This window comes from Bos indicus x Bos taurus, chromosome 29, assembly GCF_003369695.1.
Source record: "Bos indicus x Bos taurus breed Angus x Brahman F1 hybrid chromosome 29, Bos_hybrid_MaternalHap_v2.0, whole genome shotgun sequence".
Classification (NCBI taxonomy): domain Eukaryota; kingdom Metazoa; phylum Chordata; class Mammalia; order Artiodactyla; family Bovidae; genus Bos; species Bos indicus x Bos taurus.
This window is the reverse complement of record NC_040104.1, coordinates 4,988,658-5,012,062: the sequence shown is the minus strand read 5'-3', so window position 1 is coordinate 5,012,062 and position 23,405 is coordinate 4,988,658. Positions and strand designations below refer to the sequence as shown.

General features: G+C 46.7%; 2 protein-coding genes and 1 pseudogene across 3 annotated transcripts in view; 1 reads left to right on the top strand and 2 right to left on the bottom strand.

Moving 5' to 3' along the window:
- The window catches only part of TESMIN (testis expressed metallothionein like protein), a 39,894-nt gene extending 32,611 nt beyond the window's left edge, over positions 1-7,283 (bottom strand). Inside the window, exons 1-3 of the mRNA XM_027532770.1 lie at positions 7,214-7,283; positions 6,086-6,598; positions 110-268 (exon numbers count right to left, since the gene is read on the bottom strand). Of these exons, the coding sequence (XP_027388571.1) occupies positions 110-268; positions 6,086-6,559 (633 nt within the window). The 5' untranslated portion in view covers positions 6,560-6,598; positions 7,214-7,283. The remainder of the gene's footprint in view (positions 1-109; positions 269-6,085; positions 6,599-7,213) is intronic.
- Positions 7,284-11,588: 4,305 nt separating this feature from the next.
- Positions 11,589-11,867, top strand: LOC113886134 (annotated as a pseudogene).
- Positions 11,868-13,365: 1,498 nt separating this feature from the next.
- CPT1A (carnitine palmitoyltransferase 1A) overlaps positions 13,366-23,405 on the bottom strand; it is a 59,946-nt gene continuing 49,906 nt past the window's right edge. Inside the window, exons 15-19 of one of the 2 annotated variants that reach the window (XM_027531373.1) lie at positions 20,550-20,684; positions 18,749-18,901; positions 17,151-17,264; positions 16,725-16,817; positions 13,366-14,956 (exon numbers count right to left, since the gene is read on the bottom strand). In XM_027531373.1, coding sequence (XP_027387174.1) covers positions 14,870-14,956; positions 16,725-16,817; positions 17,151-17,264; positions 18,749-18,901; positions 20,550-20,684 — 582 coding nt within the window. In that variant the 3' untranslated portion in view covers positions 13,366-14,869. The remainder of the gene's footprint in view (positions 14,957-16,724; positions 16,818-17,150; positions 17,265-18,748; positions 18,902-20,549; positions 20,685-23,405) is intronic. The other variant, XM_027531374.1, reaches the window with a different exon arrangement.

The following is a 23,405-nucleotide window of genomic DNA, read 5'->3' as shown; positions in this document are numbered from 1 at the left end:
AACAGAATGCAAAGCAATGACTGAAAATATTTTACTGTTGACTTAGTAATGATAAGGGTCAAACATTTAACATCATGTTAGTCAGACACATTTTCTTTGGCATAATTACCATTGGGTTAGAGTCTTTCTTATGAGAGCAACCAGAGGCATCCTCTGCTCCTTGAGATGATGGGAACTTGCAACATGACTCCTGGGCCAGAGGATGTTGGAAGGCTGCTTCATCCAGATTGTTACTTGTGATAGAACCACCTGCTTCCTTGATTTCAACCTGAAAAAGTAAACGTTATCTTAGAAATCACATTGTGGACACTGCACTTTATTTACAGTTGCATAATATAGAAAATTCTTTGTAGAAGTTACATTTTTGAAGTAAAGAACATTCTTATGCTTAGCATCCTCTCTTCCTCACTATTAATTCATCCTCTGGGGCGACAAGTCATCTGACCATCCTGGCTGGGGATCGAGAACACCAGAGATCAGGACCATCTGCCCATGAGGTGTGGGGATGTGACTTCGATGTAACCCTCTTGCTGTTTGAAAAACATGGTGTGGGTAATCTGAGAAGATTCTGTGATTGGTCAGCTCCCCCTTGAGCTTCTAGACAACCCTCTACTACAAAAGAGCTGGCTGCCTCTTGGGAACTTCCTTAAAATCGCCTAAAATGCTTCTCCTTAATCATCATTCTCAGAGCACGCTCATTAAATTGTATTAATGTTCTAGTCTGTTTTGCCTTTTCCTCAAGAAGCCAGACATCTTTGCTGATGTTTTAATGATATTATGTTGTAACTTGGAGCTTCCCAGGTGCCCTAGTGGTAAAGAATCCTCCTGCCAATATAAGAGACATAAGAGATCTGGGTTTCCCTGAGTCTGGAAGATCCCCTGGAGGTGGGCATGGCAACCCATTCCAGTATTCTTGCCTGGAGAATCCTATGGACAGGGGAGCCTGGCGGGCTACAGTCCATGGGGTAGCAAAGGGTGGCGGGACATGACTGAAGCAATTTAGCACACATGCACATAACTTACAATGTATTTATAGTAATGTTTATAATTAAATAGTAGAGCTTCCCTCACTGAATGGTAGAACGATAATTAACATGAAAACCAAGAGGGTAGAGAATAACTGCCAGCTTTGTTTTTTAAGCTATCTTCTGCAACAACTCAGCGACACATCAGCAAAAGTACCAAAACTAGGGAGAAACATCAATGATGTCATTGAAAGTCAATGGAATTTAAAAAACTAAGTAGTCTCGATGCTTTAAAAAAAAATACCACTAAAGTGTTTCAAAAAAAAAATTACCATTTAAAGTGTTTCAAAACTATAATTATATATCTATAGTATATGTATAGTATATATAAATATATTATAATGTATATAACATGTGTACACCCATGGCGGATTCATGTTGATGTATGGCAAAACCAATACAATATTGTAAAGTAGTTAGCCTTCAATTAAAATAAATAAATTTATATTAGAAATATATGATAATAGTATAATATAAATATAATATATAAAGTATGTAATAAATATTATATAATATACTATATTAATATTAATTATATAATTCTAAATTATTATATAATTATATAAAATAATATAATTTTATTTTTATTAAATTATAAAATTTTTAAATTAAAATAATAAACTTTTAAATATATACATTATATATTATTATATATTATCTATAATATATAACTATTATATATTAAATATATATTATATATATGTTTGTTAGTTGAAGTCAGCTAGTTGACTATATATATAATATATATTATAGCATATATATTATATACTATAGATATAATATACATAATTATAATTATATATTTACATTATTTATATATTATATATATCATTATATAATTATATATATACATATATACATACAATTATATATTTATAATTTCTATATATAATTATATATATTTATGTTCACACATGTAACATATATATAATTAATATATAATTTATATTATATAATAATTTATATTATAAATTATATAAATTTATATATAAATATATATAATTATAAACATATATAAATATATATTATGTATGATTATATATTATATATAATTATAAAGTTAAGATGTAATTTTATATATTGATTATATATAATATATATTATATAATATATATAATAAAATGTAATATATACTAATTTAATTATATTAATATATATTGTTATATTAATATATTATTATATATTTTTTAAGTGCTTCTTTAAAATGTGATATGTAAGGAGATCAGGAAATAGCAGTCAACCCACAATTTATATGGTCTCTCCCCCTCCTTAACCTCCACCTGCACAGACTGCCTGTTAGAGAGCACAGGTGAATTTTCCCAAAGGCCAGGAGGCAGATCATAAAGTCCTTCAAAGAAGATGGTGATTCTGAGGTAACATTCTGAAGACCTTCTGTAAAATCACAACAGAGACAACTATCTTTCCAAGTGTGGGTCTGACTCAGACTTGAAGATCATCTAAGTTAAAATCTGGGATCCAAACAATTAATTATTTTCATGGACTGGCAAATCCCCTAGCACAGCAGACTAGTATCTAGGTAGAAATTTTTTTTAAGATATAGGAAAGTTTAGCAATATTTCAAGTTATAACTTTTTTTAGACATTTCAAATTTTACAGAAATGTAGAATTTTTCAATTTTCTCTGCTTTCTGCTTTGGGGAATTTGTCATGTACATGTCATCAAAGTTTAGATTTTGGTTTTTAGGGAAGAATAATTTTATTTTTTAAATGATCAAGGCTTAGATTTAACTTGCTGCTGCTGCTGCTGCTAAGTTGCTTCAGTCGTGTCTGACTGTGTGTGACCCCAGAGATGGCAGCTCACCAGGCTCCCCTGTCCCTGGGATTCTCCAGGCAAGAACACTGGAGTGGGTTGCCATTTCCTTTTCCAATGCATCAAAGTGAAAAGTGAAAGTGAAGTCACTGAGTTGTGTCCGACTCCTAGTGACCCCATGGACTGCAGCCCACCAGGCTCCTCCATCCATTTGATTTGCCAGGCAAGAGTACTGGAGTGGGGTGCCCTTGCCTTCTCCAGATTTAACTTATTTCCCTGTAATTAACAGATACTTAATAGTAAATACATCAGTTCCTCAATCCCATGCAACTGATACTTGGACTACTTATAGTATAGTAAAACCCTATTTTTACAGAATAAACAGAGGTCAATATGTGGAAATGAATTTCTAGAAAAAGGAAATTAGCAACTGACCCTGAATATTTACTGAAAAATAATTCCATTCTGTTTAAATGATAAACATGTTTGTGCTAAATCTTTTTCATTTTATTAATAAATTTGGACTGTCAGAATCATGTGACTCAGATGGTAAAGAATCTGCCTTCAATGTGGGAGACCTGGGTTTGATGCCTGGGTTGGGAAGATCCCCTGGAGAAGGGCATGGCAACCCACTCCAGTATTTTTGCCTGGAGAATCCCATGGACAGAGGAGCCTGGTGGGCTACAGTCCAAGGGATGGCAAAGAGTCAGACATGACTGAGCGACTAACACTTGGAATTTGTCAATAAAATTAAAAAAAAAAAAAAGAAATATCATCCAAGTAGTCCCTCCTTTATCTTGCTAAAGTTGAGTTACATTAAAAGAGAATTTACTATTTTAATGAGCTAATTCCCTTCCCGTTCTGGTGAACACTGAGTCCACTGGGCACAGGAAGGGAACTGCACTTGGACCAACAGGCAAAGGTGCTGGGACTTAAGTTTGGCCTGGTAGCAAGATGGAATGTCCGACACTTCAAGCCATCTCAAAAAGATTCCGAGAAAGACTTCTGCGCTGACTGAAGTCTGGAGGAACAAGATGTGCTCTCTGGTTTCTCCAGGCCTCAGCCTCTCTTCCCCAACTTTCCTGTGCACTAAGGAGCAGAAAACAGGAATCTAAGCTCCTGCTGCTACGGTTTACGATATACAAAGTCAGGTTCCAGCCACCTTAATACCAACTCAAAAATGTTCCACACAGGCTTAATTTATAACTTACTAAAATTAGTGGTTGAGTAATCTAATTTTCCAAACTAGATCCTTTTGGGGGGCCAGTACACATTTCCTTGGAAATCCTTTTCTTCCTTTAAAAATTGATTTTTTAGTTTCAGCAAAAATAAAACAGAAAATGGGAATTCCCTGGTGGTCCAGTGGTTAGGACTTTGTGCTTTCACCACCCAAAGCCCAGGTTCAAAGTAAATAAATAAGAACAAAGCAGAAAATTACTAGTGGTTATCCACAGCAAAATAGGGTAGCTGGCTGACAATTAGCATGAATTCATATAGACTCTGATTTATATTACATACACTTGAGGAACAGCTACTTACTAACAGAGGGAAGCTCTAATACCGTGATTTCACAGCTCACCAAACACAAGTACTAACTGTAAGTCCTACCTAGCAGCGAGTCCTAGCTGTGGAAAATTCTTAAAGAGATGGGAATACCAAACCACCTTACTTACCTGCCTCCTGAGAAATCTGTACGTAGGTCAAGAAGCAACAGAACTGGACATGGAACAAAAGACTGGTTCCAAATTGGGAAAGGAGTATGTCAAGGCTGTATATTGTCACCCTGCTTATTTAACTTATATGTTGTATCATGCTAGATGCTGGGCTGGATGAAGCACAAGCTGGGATCAAGACTGCCAGGAGAAATATCAATAACCTCAGATACAGAGATGACACTACCCTTATAGCAGAAAGCAAAGAACTAAAAAGCCTCTTGGTGAGAGTGAAAGAGGAGAGTGAAAGAGTTGGCTTAAAGCTCAACATTCAGAAAGCTAAGATCATGGCATTCAGTCCCGTCATTTCAAGGCAAATAGGTGGGGAAACAATGGAAACAGTGAGAGACTGTTGTTTTGGCTCCAAAATCACTGCAGATGGTGACTGCAGCCATGAAATCAAAAGACGTTTGCTCCTTGGAAGAAAAGCTATGACCAACCTAGACAGCATATTAAAAAGCAAAGACATTACTTTGCCAACAAAGGTCCATCTAGTCAAAGCCATAGTTTTTCCAGTAGTCATGTACAGATGTGAGAGTTGGACTATAAAGAAAGCTCAGTGCCGAAGAATTGATGGTTTTGAGCCATGGTGTTGGAGAAGACTCTTGAGAGTCCCTTGGACTGCAAGGAGATCCAACCAATCCATCCTATATTCATTGGAAGGACTGATGCTGAAACTCCCAATACTTTGGCCACCTGATGCGAAGAACTGACTCACTGGAAAAGACCCTGATGCTGGGAAATATTGAAGACCAGAGGAGAAGGGGATGACAACGGATGAGATGGTTGGATGACATCACCAACTTGATGGACATGAGTTTGAGCAAGCTCCAGGAGTTGGTGATGGACAGGGAAGCCTGGCATGATGCAGTTCATGGGATTGCAAAGAGCCAGACATGACTGACTGATCTATGAATTAGAACCCTTATAAATCTAAAGGGGAAAATATGTAAAAGGCCAGTGCATGAAAACTCACTGCACTTGTTTTCACAGACACTAGGGCTTCTTTCCTAAAGCTGCTTTTAAAACTTTGTAGGGACTTCCCTGGTGATCCAGTGGTTAGGACTCCCACTTCCATAGCAAGGGGCACAATTTGATCCCTGCCTGCAGAGCTAAAAAAAAAAAAAAATTCTAGTTGTTTCCCTTCTCTTTTGTTTTTTAATCCCTGCTGGGTCAGGCCATGTATTTGGCTGCACGAGTTCTTAGTCGATGCACATGGTATCTTCAATCTTCCTTGCAGAATGTGGGATCTTGGAATCTTTAGTTGTGGCATGTGGGATCTAGTTCCCTGGCCAACGATTGAACCAAGGTCCCCTGGATTGAGAGTGTGAAGTCTTAGCCACTGGACCGCCAGGGAAGTCCCTGAGTCAGGCCAGATCTTACCTAGGGATGAAGGACCTAATTCACCATCAGCGAGGATGCTTGGCTGGCTGATGCATCTCGCTTCAGCAAGGGATGCGCCTTTTTGGGAATGGTGAGTCCAACAGTGATGCTACTGACACAGGAAAAATCGAGGTAAAAGTCCTCCCTCTCTATTGGGGAAGAGGAGCAGGGGGAGCTGTGCGATGCGGATCTTACTGGAATCACACGGACACCGGGGTGGGTGGCTCCGTCCCTGGCCCAGGCGCCCAGGGGCACGACGGCAGAGCTCCTGTGCGGGGTGAGCAGGGAGGACAGGAAGTGGACGTTGTAGGCCTGCGGCTGCGGGGCAGAGAGAACGGTGTCTTCCAGGGGGTTGAGCTCTGGGAGGTTCGGGTACTCCCCCAGGAGTCCCTCGTCTTCGTTCTCATCCACCAGCAGCTCCACTTTGACCTTGCTCTGGCAGTCCCCGCCGAGCGCGGGGTTGAACGCGTGCAGCAGGGGCTCTTTGGGATCCGCTGGGCCCAGGTACGCATCCTTGAAGACGTGAAAATCGTCTTCCTCGTGCTTTATCGCCACCGGAGTTTTCAGGGGAAGGTTTTCAGGAACAAACTGACTCTCGGCACTGAAGAGGTCTGTCACCATCTCGTCTTCGGGGCTGGACATGCTGCCCAGCAGAGGGGCGTCTTCCATGGCCACTGGGGGCGTCGAGGCCCGGGCATCGCCCCGCACCTGCAACGACGCGGCCCGGTCAGCGGCGGCCCCCAGAGGGCCCTGCAGCCATTCCGGGGGGCCCGCGGCTCCTAGGATCTGATGCGATCGCCCGCCACTCCCAGGGTCTGGTTTGGGGGTACCGCCGCCCCCGGAATCTGACCGGGGGCCCCGACGCCCCCAAGATCTGATTCGGAGGGCCCGCCGCTCCCAGGGGCTGACAAGGAAAGGGTCTTGCGGGATGACACGGGGAAGGGTCCCGCCGTTCCGGAGGGACCGACGGGGTCGCGGCCCGCCGCTCCCAGGGACTGGCCTGGGGGGTGCCACCGTCCCAGGCGAGGACGACCGGAGAAGGGCTCCCTGCTGGCCCGACGGGCTGACAGGAGCGGTGTCCCGTCGCTCTCAGAGGAATGACGGAGGCAGGGTCCCGCCGTTCGCCAAGGGGCTGACTTGGAGGTCCCGCCGTCCCCGACAGGGACGAAAGGAGAGGGGGGGTCCCTCCGCCCCCTCGAGGCTGACTCGGGGCCCACGGTCCCCCTCCCGTCTGCAAGCCCGAGGCCGGGCCCGGGACCGCGGGGAAAGCCGGCGTGTCAGGCGCTGGAGGGGTTCCCCGTCAGGTCTCCTCAGACGACGTACCTGGGCCCGCGGGAGCTGTCAGAGCACCTAGCGCAAATGTGGGGGCGAGGCGGGGCCAGCCGTTGGGTTGGCCGTTGGGAGGAGGCGTGGCCAGGGGCAGGGCGGGGCTCGCGGCGATGGGCGTGGCAGGGGCGGAACACGTGGCCTAGGTGGTGAGAGGGTGGGACGCGTTGGGGGTGAGGTGTGAAGGCCGGGAGCGGAAGTGAGTGGGGCGGGGCCGATCAGTGGGAGGGAATAAGCCAGAACTGTGGAAGGGCACGTGGAGGGCTGGAGGGTGGTGTTGGGCTGGGGCCCGGGACCCGCCAGTTGAGGTAGACAGGGCGGGACACTACCGGGACCAGCAGCTCTTGGCTCAGGTGGGGAAACTGAGGCCAGTCCGAGGCAGTGACTTCAGACCCCTAGACTTCACCACATACGTTTCCGCCCGGCCACAGAACACCGCAAGTGGGTGGAAGGCCAGGGGTCCGCACAGGCAGGTAGGTTCCCAGCCCAGCGTGCACTTGAGGTCCGTGGTGCTGGAGCTCCAGATGAAGACTAGGCGTTCCTTGTCGACATAAGCGACCCAACGCTGATGATGTTCTGGGGAAGAGGGAGGTGGTCAAGACCTAGAACTAACACACACAACCACATTAACACAATGCAAACTTAGGGTGGGTGGTGAGCTAAACACACCTTCTTCATCAAGAAAGGAGGTGGGGAGGGGTGGGAGATGAGGAGAAAGGAGAGGGGGGGATATATGCAGAGAGTAACATGGAAACATACATGACCATATGTAAAATCAGCTCAGTTCAGTGGCTCAGTCATGTCCGACTCTTTGAGACCCCATGAATCGTGGCACGCCAGGCCTCCCTGTCCATCACCAACTCCCAGAGTTCGCTCAAACTCGTGTCCAAAGAGTCGGTAATGCCATCCAGCCATCTCATCCTCTGTCATCCCCTTCTCCTCCTGCCCCCTTCTCCTCCTGCCCCCAGTCCCTCCCAGCATCAGAGTCTTTTCCAATGAGTCAACTCTTCACATAAGGTGGCCAAAGTATTGGAGTTTCAGCTTTAGCATCATTCCTTCCAAAGAACAGCCAGGACTGATCTCCTTTAGGATGGACTGGTTGGATCTCCTTGCAGTCCAAGGGACTCTCAAGAGTCTTCTCCAACACCACAGTTCAAAAACATCAAATTCTTTGGCACTCAGCTTTCTTCACAGTCCAACTCTCACATCCATACATGACCACAGGAAAAACCATAGCCTTGACAAGACGGACCTTTGTTGGCAAAGTAATGTCTCTGCTTTTGAACATGCTATCTAGGTTGGTCATAACTTTCCTTCCAAGGAGTAAGCATCTTTTAATTTCATGGCTGCAATCACCATCTGCAGTGATTTTGGAGCCCCCAAAAATAAAGTCTAACACTGTTTCCACTGTTTCCCCATCTATTTCCCATGAAGTGATGGGACCGGATGCCATGATCTTTGTTTTCTGAATGTTGAGCTTTAAGCCAACTTTTTCACTCTCCTCTTTCACTTTCATCAACAAGCTTTTTAGTTCCTCTTCATTTTCTGCCAAAAGGGTGGTGGTGTCATGTGCATATCTGAGGTTATTGATATTTCTCCTGGCAATCTTAATTATAGCTTGTGCTTCCTCCAGCCCAGCGTTTCTCATGATGTAATCAGCAAATAAGTTAAATAAGCAGGGTGACGATATACAGCCTTGACATACTCCTTTTCCTACTTGGAACCAGTCTGTTGTTGCATGTCCAGTTCTAACTGCTGCTTCTTGACCTGCATATAGGTTTCTCAAGAGGCAGGTCAGGTGGTCTGGTATTCCCATCGCTTTCAGAATTTTCCACAGTTTATTGTGATCCACACAGTCAAAGGCTTTGGCACAGTCAATAAAGCAGAAATTGATGTTTTTCTGGAACTCTCTTGCTTTTTCCATGATCCAGCGGATGTTGGCAATTTGATCTCTGGTTCCTCTGCCTTTTCTAAAACCAGCTTGAACATCTGGAAGTTCACGGTTCACGTATTGCTGAAGCCTGGCTTGGAGAATTTTCAGCATTACTTTACTAGTGTGTGAGATGAGTGCAGTTGTGCGGTAATTTGAGCATTCTTTGGCCTTGCCTTTCTTTGGGATTGGAATGAAAACTGACCTTTTCCAGTCCTGTGGCTACTGCTGAGTTTTCCAAATTTGCTGGCATATTGAGTGCAGCACTTTCACAGCATCATCTTTCAGGATTTGAAATAGCTCCACTGGAATTCCATCACCTCCACTAGCTTTGTTTGTAGTGATGCTTTCTAAGGCCCATTTGACTTCACATTCCAGGATGTCTGGCTCTAGGTGAGTGATCACACCATCATGATTATCTTGGTCATGAAGATCTTTTTTGTACAGTTCTTCTGTGTATTCTTGCCACCTATTCTTAATATCTTCTGCTTCTGTTAGGTCCATACCATTTCTATCCTTTATCAAGCCCATCTTTGCATGAAATGTTCCCTGGTATCTCTAATTTTCTTGAAGAGATCTCTAGTCTTTCCCATTCTATTGTTTTCCTCTATTTCTTTGCATTGATTGCTGAGGAAGGCTTTCTTATCTTTCCTTGCTATTCTTTGGAACTCTGCATTCAAATGCAAATATCTTTCCTTTTCTCCTTTGCTTTTCGGTTCTCTTCTTTCCACAGCTATTTGTAAGGCCTCCTCAGACAGCCATTTTGCTTTTTTGCATTTCTTTTCCATGGGGATGGTCTTGATCCCTGTCTCCTGTACAATGTCACAAACCTCATTCCATAGTTCATCAAGCACTCTATCAGATCTAGTCCCTTAAATCTATTTCTCACTTCCACTGTATAATCATAAGGGATTTGATTTAGGTCATACCTGAATGGTCTAGTGGTTTTTCCTACTTTCTTCAATTTAAGTCTGAATTTGGTGATAAGGAGCTCATAATCTGAGCCACAGTCAGCTTCTGGTCTTGTTTTTGTTGACTGTCTAGAGCTTCTCCATCTTTGGCTGCAAAGAATATAATCAATCTGATTTCGGTGTTGACCATCTGGTGATGTTCATGTGTAGAGTCTTCTCTTGTGTTGTTGGAAGAGGGTGTTTGTTATGACCAGTGCATTCTCTTGGCAAAACTCTATTAGTCTTTGCCCTGCTTCATTCTGTATTCCAAGGCCAAATTTGCCTGTTACTCCAGGTGTTTCTTGACTTCCTACTTTTACATTCCAGTCCCCTATAATGAAAAGGACATCTTTTTTGGGTGTTAGTTCTAAAAGGTCTTGTAGGTCTTCATAGAACCGTTCAAATTCAGCTTCTTCAGCATTACTGGTTGGGGCATAGGCTTGGATTACTGTGATATTGAATGGCTTGCCTTGGAAACGAACAGAGATCATTCTGTCATTTTTGAGATTGCATCCAAGTACTGTATTTTGGACTCTTTTGTTGACCATGATGGCTACTCCATTTCTTCTAAGGGATTCCTGTCCACAATAGTAGATATAATGGTCATCTGAGTTAAATTCACCCATTCCAATCCATTTTAGTTCGCTGATTCCCAGAATGTCGACATTCACTCTTGCCATCTCCTGTTTGACCACTTCCAATTTGCCTTGATTCATGGACCTATGGAGAAGGCAATGACACCCCACTCCAGTACTGTTGCCTGGAAAATACCATGGATGGAGGAGCCTGGAAGGCTGCAGTCCATGGGGTCGCTGAGGGTAGGACACGACTGAGTGACTTCACTTTCACTTTTCACTTTCATGCATTGGAGAAGGAAATGGCAACCCACTCCAGTGTTCTTGCCTGGAGAAAACCAGGGACGGGAGAGCCTGGTGGGCTGCTGTCTATGGGGTCACACAGAGTCGGACACGACTGAAGTGATTTAGCAGCTTAGCATGGATCTAACATTCCAGGTTCCTATGCAATATTGCTCTTTACAACATCGGACCTTGCTTCTATCACCAGTCACATCCACAACTGGGTATTGTTTTTGCTTTGGCTCCATCCCTTCATTCTTTCTGGAGTTATTTCTCCACTGATCTCCAGTAGCATATTGGGCACCTACCGACCTGGGGAGTTCCTCTTTCAGTGTCCTATCATTTTGCCTTTTCAAATAGCCAATGGGAATTTGCTGTAGGACTCAGGGAACTCAAACCAGGGCTGGGTAACAACCTAGTGGGGTGGGATAGGGAGGGATGTCCAAGTGGGAGGGGATGTGGGCAAACCGATGGCTGATTCATGTTGATGTCTGGCAGAATTGTGCTTTATACAATACCATGAAGCAATTATCCTTCAATTAAAAATAAATTTGTTTTTCAGGACTCTGCCAGGGAATTCCTCTGACGAGGAATTGCTACAGGCCAGCAGCTATGGTTGCCTCCCTCTTGTGTTCAACCTCAGGATGTTTCCCCTGGCCAAAAACGCACTAAGTCGTCTCAGGGTTCAAAGCATTCAGCAAGCAGTGGCAAGGCAGATCCACCAGAAGCGGGCACCTGGTTTCCATGACAAGTATGATAATACGCTGTATTAGCTAGTACAGCCACTGTCTGTGTTGCTCTATGGGTATATATGGCAACACAAATCGGAATAGAGTGGAACCCGTCACCTCTTGGCAGAGTCACCCCAACGGAATGGAGAGAACAGTAATCACCCTAGCTGGTTTAATGCTGAATTGTTTCAAAATCAACTCATAATTGATGCCAAGTAAAAGTACTGTGTATCCATTAAAATATGGCATGTTTAAAGAAATAACATATACTTGAAACCTTCAAAAAAAGTGAGTAAATTTAAAAATAATAATAATATAAAAAAAGGTGAAAGCTTGTCCTTTAGGCCTCAGTTCTAAATCAGCATCCTTCACAAGCCAGGTATTCTCACCGCCCACCCACCCACACACACACACACACACATACACACACGTCTAGGAACCTTGAAGACCCTAGGGTTCTCTTGTTCTTGACTTCCTCCCACTGGGATATTTTTTTAACTGGAGTACAGCTGCTTTCCAGTGCTGTGTTAGTTTCTGCCGTACAGTGCGAGTGAGTCAGCTGCTTGTACACACACACATCCCCTTCCTCTTGGACCTCCCTCCCACCCCCACCCCACCTGCTCTAGGTCGTCAGAGCACCCAGCTGAGCTCCTTGCACTCTCCGGCAGGTTTTACACGTGGCAGTGCGCATGCCCATCCCAGTCTAATTCATCCTACCTCCCACCCCATGTCCACATGTCCCTTCTCTGCGTCTGTGTCTATTTCTGCACTGCAGGCAAGTTCGTCTGTACCATTTCCCATGACAGCCAGAACCTGGTGGGGTTCCCGCTGTATTCCCAGTGCCTAGAACAGAGCTTAGCATACAGGAGGTGCTTAAGAAGAGCCTTGGAGAAAATGGAAATTCACTGACTGAGCACCTACTCGCTATGTGTCAGCGCTGTTCCAGGCCCCGAGGCACGGGAGAAGATGGAAAACGAACACAGGGCGAAACCCACAGCCCTTCTTAGCAGTAGCCCTTCTCCAACAGAGGTGTGAACCTAGTGAGGTCCACTCTGCCCAACCTGAGGCCTTCTCTGCATATCTTGGCCAGTCACCTTTGTCCCAGGTGCCTGACCTTTAGCCTCCTTATCAGTATAACAAAAGAGACAGAAAGCAGTCCTGTGGTTAATGTTTTTATTAATGGTAACATTCATACTGCGTATCTAAGATTTACATCCAAAAGGGCACCTTATATTTACATGCAATGGCCAGTCCAACATAACAAATTCAGACCACAGCTCTGTTAAGACTATGGCTTGTTCCAAATTAAATTAAATACATGAATACTCTTAACTTCCTGCTTTCAACATGTACAGTACAAACCCAGTCTTCTTCCTTTTAAGGAATATAAAATTGCATTGATGACTGCATGGATTAGTGAAAATTACATTTGAAATATTTAAAACCTGAGAGACAAGCCCAAATAGGTTTGAGTGCTAACATGTCTGCTCTCGAATTCACCCGTGAATCATAATACAGACTGGTCAGTGGTCAACAGTGCATGATTTGGGGGCCCTGGCTTCAACTGGAAGCCACGCCTGGCTGAGTCAGCGGGGCTCCCATATCCCCCGATGCCCCCCTGACTACATACCACAGATGAACAGGATCTTTTGTTGCTATGGTGGTTAGATGTCCTTTTTTGCTTTTTTGTCTGTTCCCATTTCTGCTTGCTTTTAACAGAAAGAGTCTTTGGCCCATTTAGGGGGGGTTTACATCACAACATGTACACGAATAAAATATGCACGTGCCCTGTGGCCAGTGCCTTGCCCCTGCCCCATCGGTTCAGCCTCATCACCAAATCACTGGAGTACAGGACTCTTAGAGACATGAGCCCCACCAGAACAGAGTGCTCAGAAAAATAAATACATGATTTTAAAAATGGACAGCTAAGCCTGTCATGACAGCCCAGAGGCAGTGGGTCTATTTCACTCCATGATTCTTTCTTTTTGCATTAAATACTGAAGACGATGCAGCGCGTCATCACTTTTTGGTCAATCACTCTTTCGAGCAAGGCACACGCATCGGAAGGGTAGGCTGTGTTAAACTCAGCACCCGTCACCTGCGACATTCTAGGAGGTCGCCGAGATGACCCATCTCCCTCTGTCTCCCTGGAGACGGGAGTGGGTCTCCTCTCTCAGCAGGTGGGACGGCCAGCCCTGACTACCTGAGGTTCGCTCTTCTCAAGTTTGTTCCTTTCTCAGTGGCCACTGTCCTGTTATCCCTGCTGGCAGGCTGGGTAAGCAGGAATCCGGAAGCATCTACCATGTGTGTTATCCAGACACGCTATCTTCAACCATCACATGCCTTGCTCCCCATTTCTGACACGCGCCCACATCTTTTTTCGTAGCTTAACAATGAAGCTTGAGGAAGGCAGTCTGATGGAAGGGAATCCGGCTCACAGCTGCCCTTGTAAGGGGACTGGTCCCTCTGGGACATGGGGACATGACAGGAAAATCCCTACACAGGGATATCCACCCAGGAAATTGAGACGGGAGTGAGACATCCACAATTCCACCCAAAGACTTAAAATAAATCTCTTGCGTGGCCTCCCTTATGCTTAGGGCCTTCTGTTTTAAGGCACCGGGTTTTGAAGACTTCAAACACGGAGAGGCAAAAGCAGATGACCGGACTAGACAGTGAGAGTGACCACAGACAGAACAGATTCCAAATCACAAAGCTTGTCTCGGTTAGTGCGCTGCATGTGCGTCGGCTATTAACTGCTAATATCTGCAACTTAAAAGAGGCTTTTCTCTTGGAAGGAAACAAATGTTTACACTGCTCTGATAAAATTAAGTGCCCGTAAGTACCAGGTGTCCAGTGGCAGCCAAGGAAGCGTGCCGGTCTGGTTCCAGCGAGTATGAAGCCACAACCCCACTCATTCCAAAAATCGCTTGTCCCTTAAGGAATGTAAGGTGATGGGAAGACTTTAGGGGGGACTTCATCCAATGTCCCCCAGGTTAGGAGCTGCTTAGAAGGAGTAGGGTTATACTTCACGGCGTGGAGCCTGCTGTCCTAGAAAAGCAAAAACACCAAACCTTCGCTGGAAGGAAACAAATTTTCATCCTGAAATACAGTCAGGACACAGAGCTATTTTTCATTTGGTTTTTCATCAGAACTTCTTTTCCTTCCCAGAAGTGCTAAGAGATTTACTTTTTGGAATTGGGGCTGAACCCGAACAAACTGATGATGTCGGTCATTGCTTCTCTCAGGTTCTTCCCGAAGCGATGCGAATCCTTTCATTTAAAAACAAACAAACAAAAAGAAACTTTATAACGTGGGATTTTTCACATTTTAAACCTTTTCACTTGTAATCTGACTCAAAGAACTAACATTCTTTTTTGCCAGTTCTCTAAGCTTTGACTCAGTGAATCATTAAGTTACAGAGTCTGATGAGATGTTAAGGGTTCATAACGATAACAGCTTACAAAAAAAAAAAAAAGATAACAGCTTACGTGTTTGTGTGGCTGTGTTTGTTTTTCTTTTCCACACAGAGCAAATATAAGTCCCCCCTCCTCTGCTAATTGTCACACACCTTTTGAAGTTTCCATTAGCTTCCAACACCTTATCTTTCATAGTGAAACAGCTTTAGTAGTTATTTTTAAAATTTAATTCTTATTTTATATTGGAGTACAGTTGTTTTATAATATTGTGTTAACTTCAAGTGCACAGCAAAGTGATTCAGTTATACATACATATATATCCATTCTTCTCCAGATTCTTTTCTATAGGGGTTATTATAAAGTACTGAGTAGAGTTCCCTGTGCTATACAGTAGGTCCTTGTTGACTACCTATTTTATATACAATAGTGTGTATCTGTTAATCCCAAACCCCTAATTTATCCTTCCCCACTCCCTTCCCCCTTTGGTAACCATAAATTTGTTTTCTATGTCTGTGAGTCTACTTCTGTTTTATAAATAAGTCCATTTGTATCGTTTTATTTCTACATATAACCAGTAACCATATGATATTTGCCTTTCTCTGACTTACTTCATCCGGGACGGTAATCTCTAGGTCCATCCATGTCGCTGCAAGTGGCATTATCTCATTATTTTTATGGTTGAGTGATTGTCTAGTGTATGTACGTATATGTGTGTGTGTGTGTGTGTGTGTGTGTGTGTGTGTGTGTATGTATATCACCTCTTTATCCATTCATCAGTTGATAAACATTCAGGTTGCTTCCATGTCTTGGCTACTATAGACAGTGCTGCTATGAGCACTGGGATGCCTGGTACCTTTTTTCCCTAATGTCAATGCATTACATAAAACACAATAAGCGAGTGAATTCCGAATGTCTCTGTTAAAGGTGATCCTGGTGCTGACTGCCAGGCGACGTACAACGTGGGAAGGTGAGAATATAAGTACGGATTAAATGCGCCGTGCTAGGAAGGAGGTCACGGGTTCCACTTGGAGATCACCGCAGACCGCTGCTGCATGACGTGTGTGAGTTACTTAGCTCATGCACACAGATCTCAAGTCTGTCCTTCAACGCTTCGTGCAAGGAAGTGACTTTGCTAAGTCACTTCAGTCGTGTCTGACTCTGCGACCCCATGGACTGTGGCCCGCCAGGCTCCTCTGTCCATGGGATTCTCCAGGCAAGAACACTGGAGTGGGTTGCCGTTTCCTTCTCCAGGGGATCTTCCCCACCCAGAGATCTAACCAACGCCTCTTAGGTCTCCTGCATTGGCAGGCGGCTTCCTCACCACTAGCCCCACTGTAGGAAGCCAAGCATTCGATGTTACAGAGTCTAAAAGCTGTGGCAGCACTCCAACTTAGGAAGGCTTGAAACCACAGCTACCAGCAAAGATGAAGACTTTCAACCAAATACGATGAATCCCTTTAAAACTATTAAAATCCTTGTTTTGAAAACATCCCAACCAAGGAAGAATGCATAACTGAATTGAAATTTTCTGTTAAATCAGGGATGTGCCCCCCACCCAAATCCCTTCGAAAGAAAATAGTACAAATACTCCATCCTGGGAAGGGGGGACTTTTGTACTTACCGTCTCAGGACAGGAGAACTTGGAGGATATATGGAAATTGATGAGGTCCTCACCGACGAGAATGTACGACACCCCATAGCCGTCATCAGCAACCTATAGAAAAGCACATTCAAACTGAACTTGGGGGGAATTCCTTGGCGGCCCAGTGCTTAGGGCTCCGCACCTCCACTGCGGGGGACATGGGTTCAATCCCTGGTCGGGGAACTAAGATCCCACATACCATGTGGCATGGTGAGAGAATGAATCAACAGAACCGTGGAAATGAGGCCACGGGAAAAGGGGATTTCGAACCTTTAATGAGAATGCCATTCATACTGGCACGAATAGCCAGTAGGAGCACCTTCAGGGCGGGGTGCTTAGAGCTGAGACAGGCCCGTCCTGCCCCGGCGCTTGCTGCTCTGTGAACTCAGACGCCCGGCCACTTACCGGCCCGAAGCCCCCTCCGCACGACACGTAGTCTGGATTCCTATCCAAATTGAACAGTTCCACCTGCTGTGGAGGGGTCTGGCTGGTGGATAATCTCCAAGGCTCAGCTAAGACCTGGGGAGTTAAACAAGGTGACGTTCTAATGACACTTCCCAGCTCCATCCTCTTCTGTCCCCAAGGAGCCCAGGAGATGAGGAAAGGCTTGCTTGGTGTTTGGACTGTTTCAGACACCAGAAGGCTATGTCCCTGGGGGCCTTGCTGGCTCTGGGGGCAGGGGTTCTTCGGAGAGGGATGGAGCAGGTGAGGATACCCAGACTAGAGAGGCAAACACTGGCTGACGGGGTCTTGGGCAGAAAAGGTGGCGGATACACGGAGTAAGATTTGGAAGGGAGCAGCTGTGTGCTGAGCAGACTGGTATCAGCTCTCCTAAGCTGAGGGTCAAACTTCCAGGAATTTTCCAAGGTGCCTGTTAAACACAGCCACCGTTAAAAAGTTACATTTTATAAACATAAAAGTAAAACAACTATATTAAAAATGAAAGAAGTAAATACTCAAGAGCTCAAGACTTCCCTGGCTATGCAGTCCCTGGGCTCCCACTGCAGGAAGCACAGGTTTCAATTCCTGGTCAGAGCACTAGATCCCACATGCTCTGCAGGGTGGTCAAAAAAAAAAAAAACACAACCACCTCAGAGCTCATCAGTTCAGTTGATCAGTCGTGTCCGACTCTGCAACTCCATGAATAGCAGCATGCCAGACCTTCCTGTCTACCAGCTCCTGAGCTTACTCAAACTCATGTCCATTGAATTGGTGATGCCATCCAACCATCTCATCCTCTGTTGTCCCCTTCTCCTCCTGCCTTCAATCATTCTCAGCATCAGGGTCTTTTCAAATGAGTCAGTTCTTTGCATCAGGCGGCCAAAGTACTGGAGTTTCAGCTTTAGCATCAATCTTTCAGAGCACATCACTTGATAGTTATTTTAGTACAAGCATGGTTTTTCCAGTAGTCATGTATGGATGTGAGAGTTAGACCATAAGACTTTGCACTGAAGAATTGATGCTTTTGAACTGTGGTGTTGGAGAAGACTCTTGAGAGTCCCCTGGACTGCAAGGAGATTAAACCAGTCAATCCTAAAGGAAATCAACCCTGAATATTCATTGAAAGGACTGATGCTGAAGCTCTAATACTTTGGCCACCTAGTGTGAAAAGCTGACTCAATCAATGAAGGAAACCCTGATGCTGGGGAAAATTGAGGGCAGGAGGAGAAGGGGTCAACAGAGGATGAGATGGTTGGACGGCATCACCGATTCAATGGACATGAGTTTGAGCAAATTCTAGGAGACAGTGGAGGACAGAGGAGCCTGGTGTGCTGCAGTCCATGGGGTTGCAAGGAGTCTGACATAACTTGGCGACTAAACAACAATGGCATCCCCGGGGTTGAAGAAATGTGGCTCAGATTTTCCAGCGTGAGGACGGCTGAGCCCTGGAACCCATCTGTTAGACCAGTTCTGACTGGCAAAGCTGTACTAAATTTTGTCCTCAGATTGACTAAGTTTGGTTTAGCCAAGAAAGCCGAGTGGGCTGCACAGAAGGGCCTCACCTCCTTCAGGAAAGGGGAGTCGACCGCGAGGTACTTGGACACCACGTAGAGGCAGAAGAGGTGGCGGTCGATCCCCGCGCCGGTCATCGCCAGGCGGTACAGAAGCTGATGCTTCTCAGACGCGATCCTGAACAATTTGAGCTTCTGTTCAACCTGAAATAACAAAGGACAGGCAGTTTCAAGTCGTGCAGCACCGTCTGAGCTCCGAGATGAGGGTCACGGGCGCTTCTCGCCAGCAGTCCAACAGAGCGCTGAGACAGCAGGTCACTGGTGGGGCGGGCAGGGGGTCTGGGTGGTCTTTGGCTGGTTACCAAGGCAACCTGACCAGAAACGCCACTGGCCGGCTGCCCCTGCCCCAGATTCCTGCTGCGAGGCTGTGGAGGGGACAGATTGTGGAGAGACAGTTTGGGGATCCTGTGTGCTGCCCACTGGGCGTCATTTCACCTTTCACACAAATGAGGCCGCTAAGTAGGTAGGAAAGCGCCAGCCTCCACGTCTCATCATGTGGAATGACGCCCCCTTCCTCTGAGGGGGCTGCGACATTCCTGCGGGCCCTTAAGTAACCCTCCCAGGTGGTCCGTCAGCTCGGCTAAACAGCGCTTCTGGGGCCTACAAGTCCGACCCACAAAGGCCGCTCCAGGTTCTTTAGGACCCTGCTGGTCAATCTCAGTACGAGGAGACACAAGCCCTTCCATGGACGTGGAGGCCGGTCCACTCCAGACCCGGCCCTCAGGCTGCTCTGAAGGCAGTGACAGATCAGAGCCATCTGTGATGAGATCTGCCGAGCGTCTCCCCTCGGAACCGACAGCCTTTCCAGGAATGAGCTCCCCAGAGCGGAGCAAAACCCCGGGCTGTGTCCCCTCGGGAGTCAGCAGACCCGGACAGGATGGGCCTCAGCCCCTCACTGGGTGTGTGGTCAGCAGTTTGCCGGATTCAGCTAAGTCTCTGTTCCTTTATCTATCAAAAACAAACTGATAATGCTTCACGAGCCACCACTAGGACTGTCAAAGGCAGTGCACGGAAAACCCAGGGCCCCGAGCTTGCTCAGGGGGCTTCAGTGTGGGCGGTGGGCCTCAGGAACCCCGGGCAGAAGGTGTCTGTGTGGGACTTCCCTGGCGGTCTAGTGGTTGAGAATCCACGCTCCCAATGCAGGAGTTGTGGGTTCAATCCCTGGTCAGAGAACTAAGATCTCACGTGCCGTATGCGCCAACAAAAAACAGTAATAATAATGATAATAATAAAATAAGAAGGCGCCCATGGACGGTCACCATTTTCTCAGCCTGACACCAACTGCCAGCACTGTCCTGCCTCACCGCCCTCCCATTCCTGTGTTCACCAGCTGTGCACCGCTCTGATTTAAAGACTCTGAGGGGGCCCTCCCTGGGGGTCCAGTGGCTATGAGTTTCCCATGCAGGGAGCCCAGGTTTGATCCCCAGTCTGGGAAGTAGATCCCACACGCCACAACTAAAGATCCCGCGTGACTCAACTAAGACCCGGAGCAGCCAAATAATAAATAAATAAATAGTAAAAGACTCCTATGAAGTGTAACCTCACTTGTGAGGTTACAGAATAACAGGATGGATGCACACACGAACCGTTGTGTCTGTCTAGATGGCTGCCTTTTAATACTCTCTGTCCTCCCGAGACGGGTGGAGGGAAAGAGGGAGATGCGGACTCGCTGGAGAAGTACGCGTGGGACTGCGATTTAATCAGGGAAGCCTGCGTGTCCACCTCGGGTGTCGTCCTCGGAACAGCAGAGACGGCCCCTCGGGGGCTGTTCTGCCGGCCGGGCGGAACCTACCGTCTGTGTGGGGTCTACCATGGCCAGCACGAAGCTGCACGACTCAGCGGTGCAGGAACGCACGGTCTCCGTTCTGCCCTCTCGGAACAGCCGGGTCATGGAGGCCTCGTAGGTGAGGGAAAATTTACCCATGTCCTGGGAAAGGAAAAATATTTTAACACAAGGCCGGTCGTGTTGACAAAGACATAAGAGGGGAACGGTTCAAGTCAGCCGGGAAAAGCAGACATCATCGTCAGAGGCGGCTTTTAGTCACTGTCAGTTTTTACACGGGCTTATGCAGCAGGCAGGTGGGAACGTCACTAGCTTTGACAGGGGCGGGAGGGTCCAGGTTTCCGTGTCCAGATGCAACTGGTGCCATGACCCGGCATCCGGATCTCACACACCTGCCCGAGTGCAGACGTGGTTTTAGGAAGAATACGGTACAGGACCGGGAACTGCATGCAGGAGCTGGGAATTACTTAACTCCGGGTCAGGAAGGTCCTCCTCCGAGGGGGCGGGAAGCAGGTGGGTGGTCAGTGCCTAGAGCACAGGGAGCCCCCCACCCCGGCCATTAGACAAGAGGGAGAGAAAGCAGGAGGGAACAGCTGTGTGGGGCTGGCAGTCGCTGAGGGGAGCAGACAGGGGGTCTTTTTAGAACATTCACTTTCTTGGTGAAATAAGGAAGTTCACCTCCTAAGAGAGAGAGGATGGAGGGGAGGTGCTGGGAGTCAGCAAAGGGGTGTGAAACAGGCTCTGGGGGTGTAGAGAGTGGGTGGTCTGGGACCACCGAAGTCAGGGCTCATCAGTTAAGAAAGATGAGCTGCGGTTTGGGGGGATTTTCTTGGGTTGTGTCAGCTTCTCAGTGCAGCATCAAAGCAGGCAGACACTGGACTGACCCAGGGGTGTGTCTGCTGTGCTTGGGGCTCTGGGGCAGAGGTCAGGGTGATAGCGACAGGCTGCGGAATCTAAGCCTGAGAGGCAAAAGGGGAGGCGAGATAGAGGGGTAGAGGGCAGGGCAGGCTGGAGACTGCGATGAGGAATGCTGGTGTCAGGGGCCAGAGGGGAGACGGGATGACGGGAACAGCTGGGTGACGTGCGGACAGTTCCTCAAGGGCCCGAGACAGAGGCGGCCGGGCATGACGAGGACAGGCACCGGTCCACGGGAGCTCGGGGCGGCCCCCCGCCCGTGCTGCGGGCGGAAACCACCTGCAAAGCCCCAGCTCCAAGACGACCAGGTTCCCCGTGGGGACGGGAAAGTGCTGAGCAGCAGACTGTGGACCCAGGTTATTTCTGACGGGACAACGTCCCTCTGGGCATTTGGGTCCTGGTGGCCCCAGGGTGACAGGGGACACCTGAAATAGGCCGATACTGTTCATTCAGGAGCTGGCAAGGCTGAACTTCTGGTGTGCAGTCCAGACCTGTGAGCAGCCCGGCCGGGTGGGCTCTTTACCCCCAAGGCTGGTTGGCTGACTTAACATTGGCTGTCCCTACCACCCTGTGTGGTCACGGAGGAAGCCAGCTGGCCATGGGTTCTCAGTGCCATCCCAGCCTCCGGTGGGCATCCCCAGCACCCAGCACAAAGACCCGCCAGCTCATAATCTACTCATCCTTTAACACACTGGCTATTACATTTCCCTTGGATGGGGTCTGAGAGGCTCTAACCCCTCAACTGGCCTACAGAGCCGAACTAAGGTCATTTTGCCAAAAATGCCTTTCAGAGAATTACCTATAGAAGGGGAGCTTACTACGGGGGGGCTTTCTCACTGTCTTATCATAAAGCACTGGGGAGCCTGGAAGGAAGGAGGGGATGAGGAAAAAGTATAAAAGGGCTATTTTAGTCATTTAATACAGGTTAACTTGGGGTATATGATGCAATGATTTATTTGAAGTCAACTTTGCAATATCAAACTTTAACCATGTAAGTGGTCAGTACAATCATGCATTACATCCACAGTTTTTTAATGACCATCTAAAAACCTCACGGCCGATGCACTGAATATTAGTGTACTCAGACCTCAAGCCGGGTTATGGCTACACTCACTTAACCTGCTACGACCAGCCACTACCTCACCATCGGGAGAGCGGCCATCACCAAAACATCTCCAGTGTCTAACCAGCAGGACCAAAAGACAAAGTCTATAAAGATATTAACACACACGGTGTGAGAACACAAACTTTTTGCACACTTGGATTGCTGCCCTGGAGCTAACTGTTGGGGTTGGTGGCATTTGGGGGGATCTTTCACCTCCGTTTTCCAAGTGAGAAATAAATACGACCCCAAAACAGGAAGCCAATTAGCTATAGCCTAGAATTATGACTACGGCCCAAGGTCTTCATTAAATCAATTCCTCAATATGTATTTACTGATGCCTCCCCCATGGCGGCTATCATGCTCCCGGCACTGGGATGCGGTGGCAAAGGAGACAGATCACATCCCTGCCCATCTCCAACATTCTAGTGGGAGAGAGAAAGGATGAACACATACCTGACGTTGTGAGAAACAGGTGTAATGCACAGAAATAACGCATGGTCAGGGAAGAGTGTGATGGGGAGGAGGGTCATTTATTTGTTTTTAATTTTTTTTAGTTTTTGGCTGTGCTGCACAGAATGTGGGATCTTACTTCCCAGACCAGGGCTCAAACCCGAGCCCCTTGCATTGGAAGTACAGTCTTAATCACTGCATCACCAGGGAAATCCCTGTAGGGCTCTTTTAAATAGGAGATCTAAGCAACCCCTGGAGAAGGCAATGGCACCCCACTCCAGTACTCTTGCCTGGAAAATCCCATGGATGGAGGAGCCTGGTAGGCTGCAGTCCATGGAGTCGCGAAGACTCCATGTCGGACATGACTGAGCGACTTCCCTTTCGCTTCTTACTTT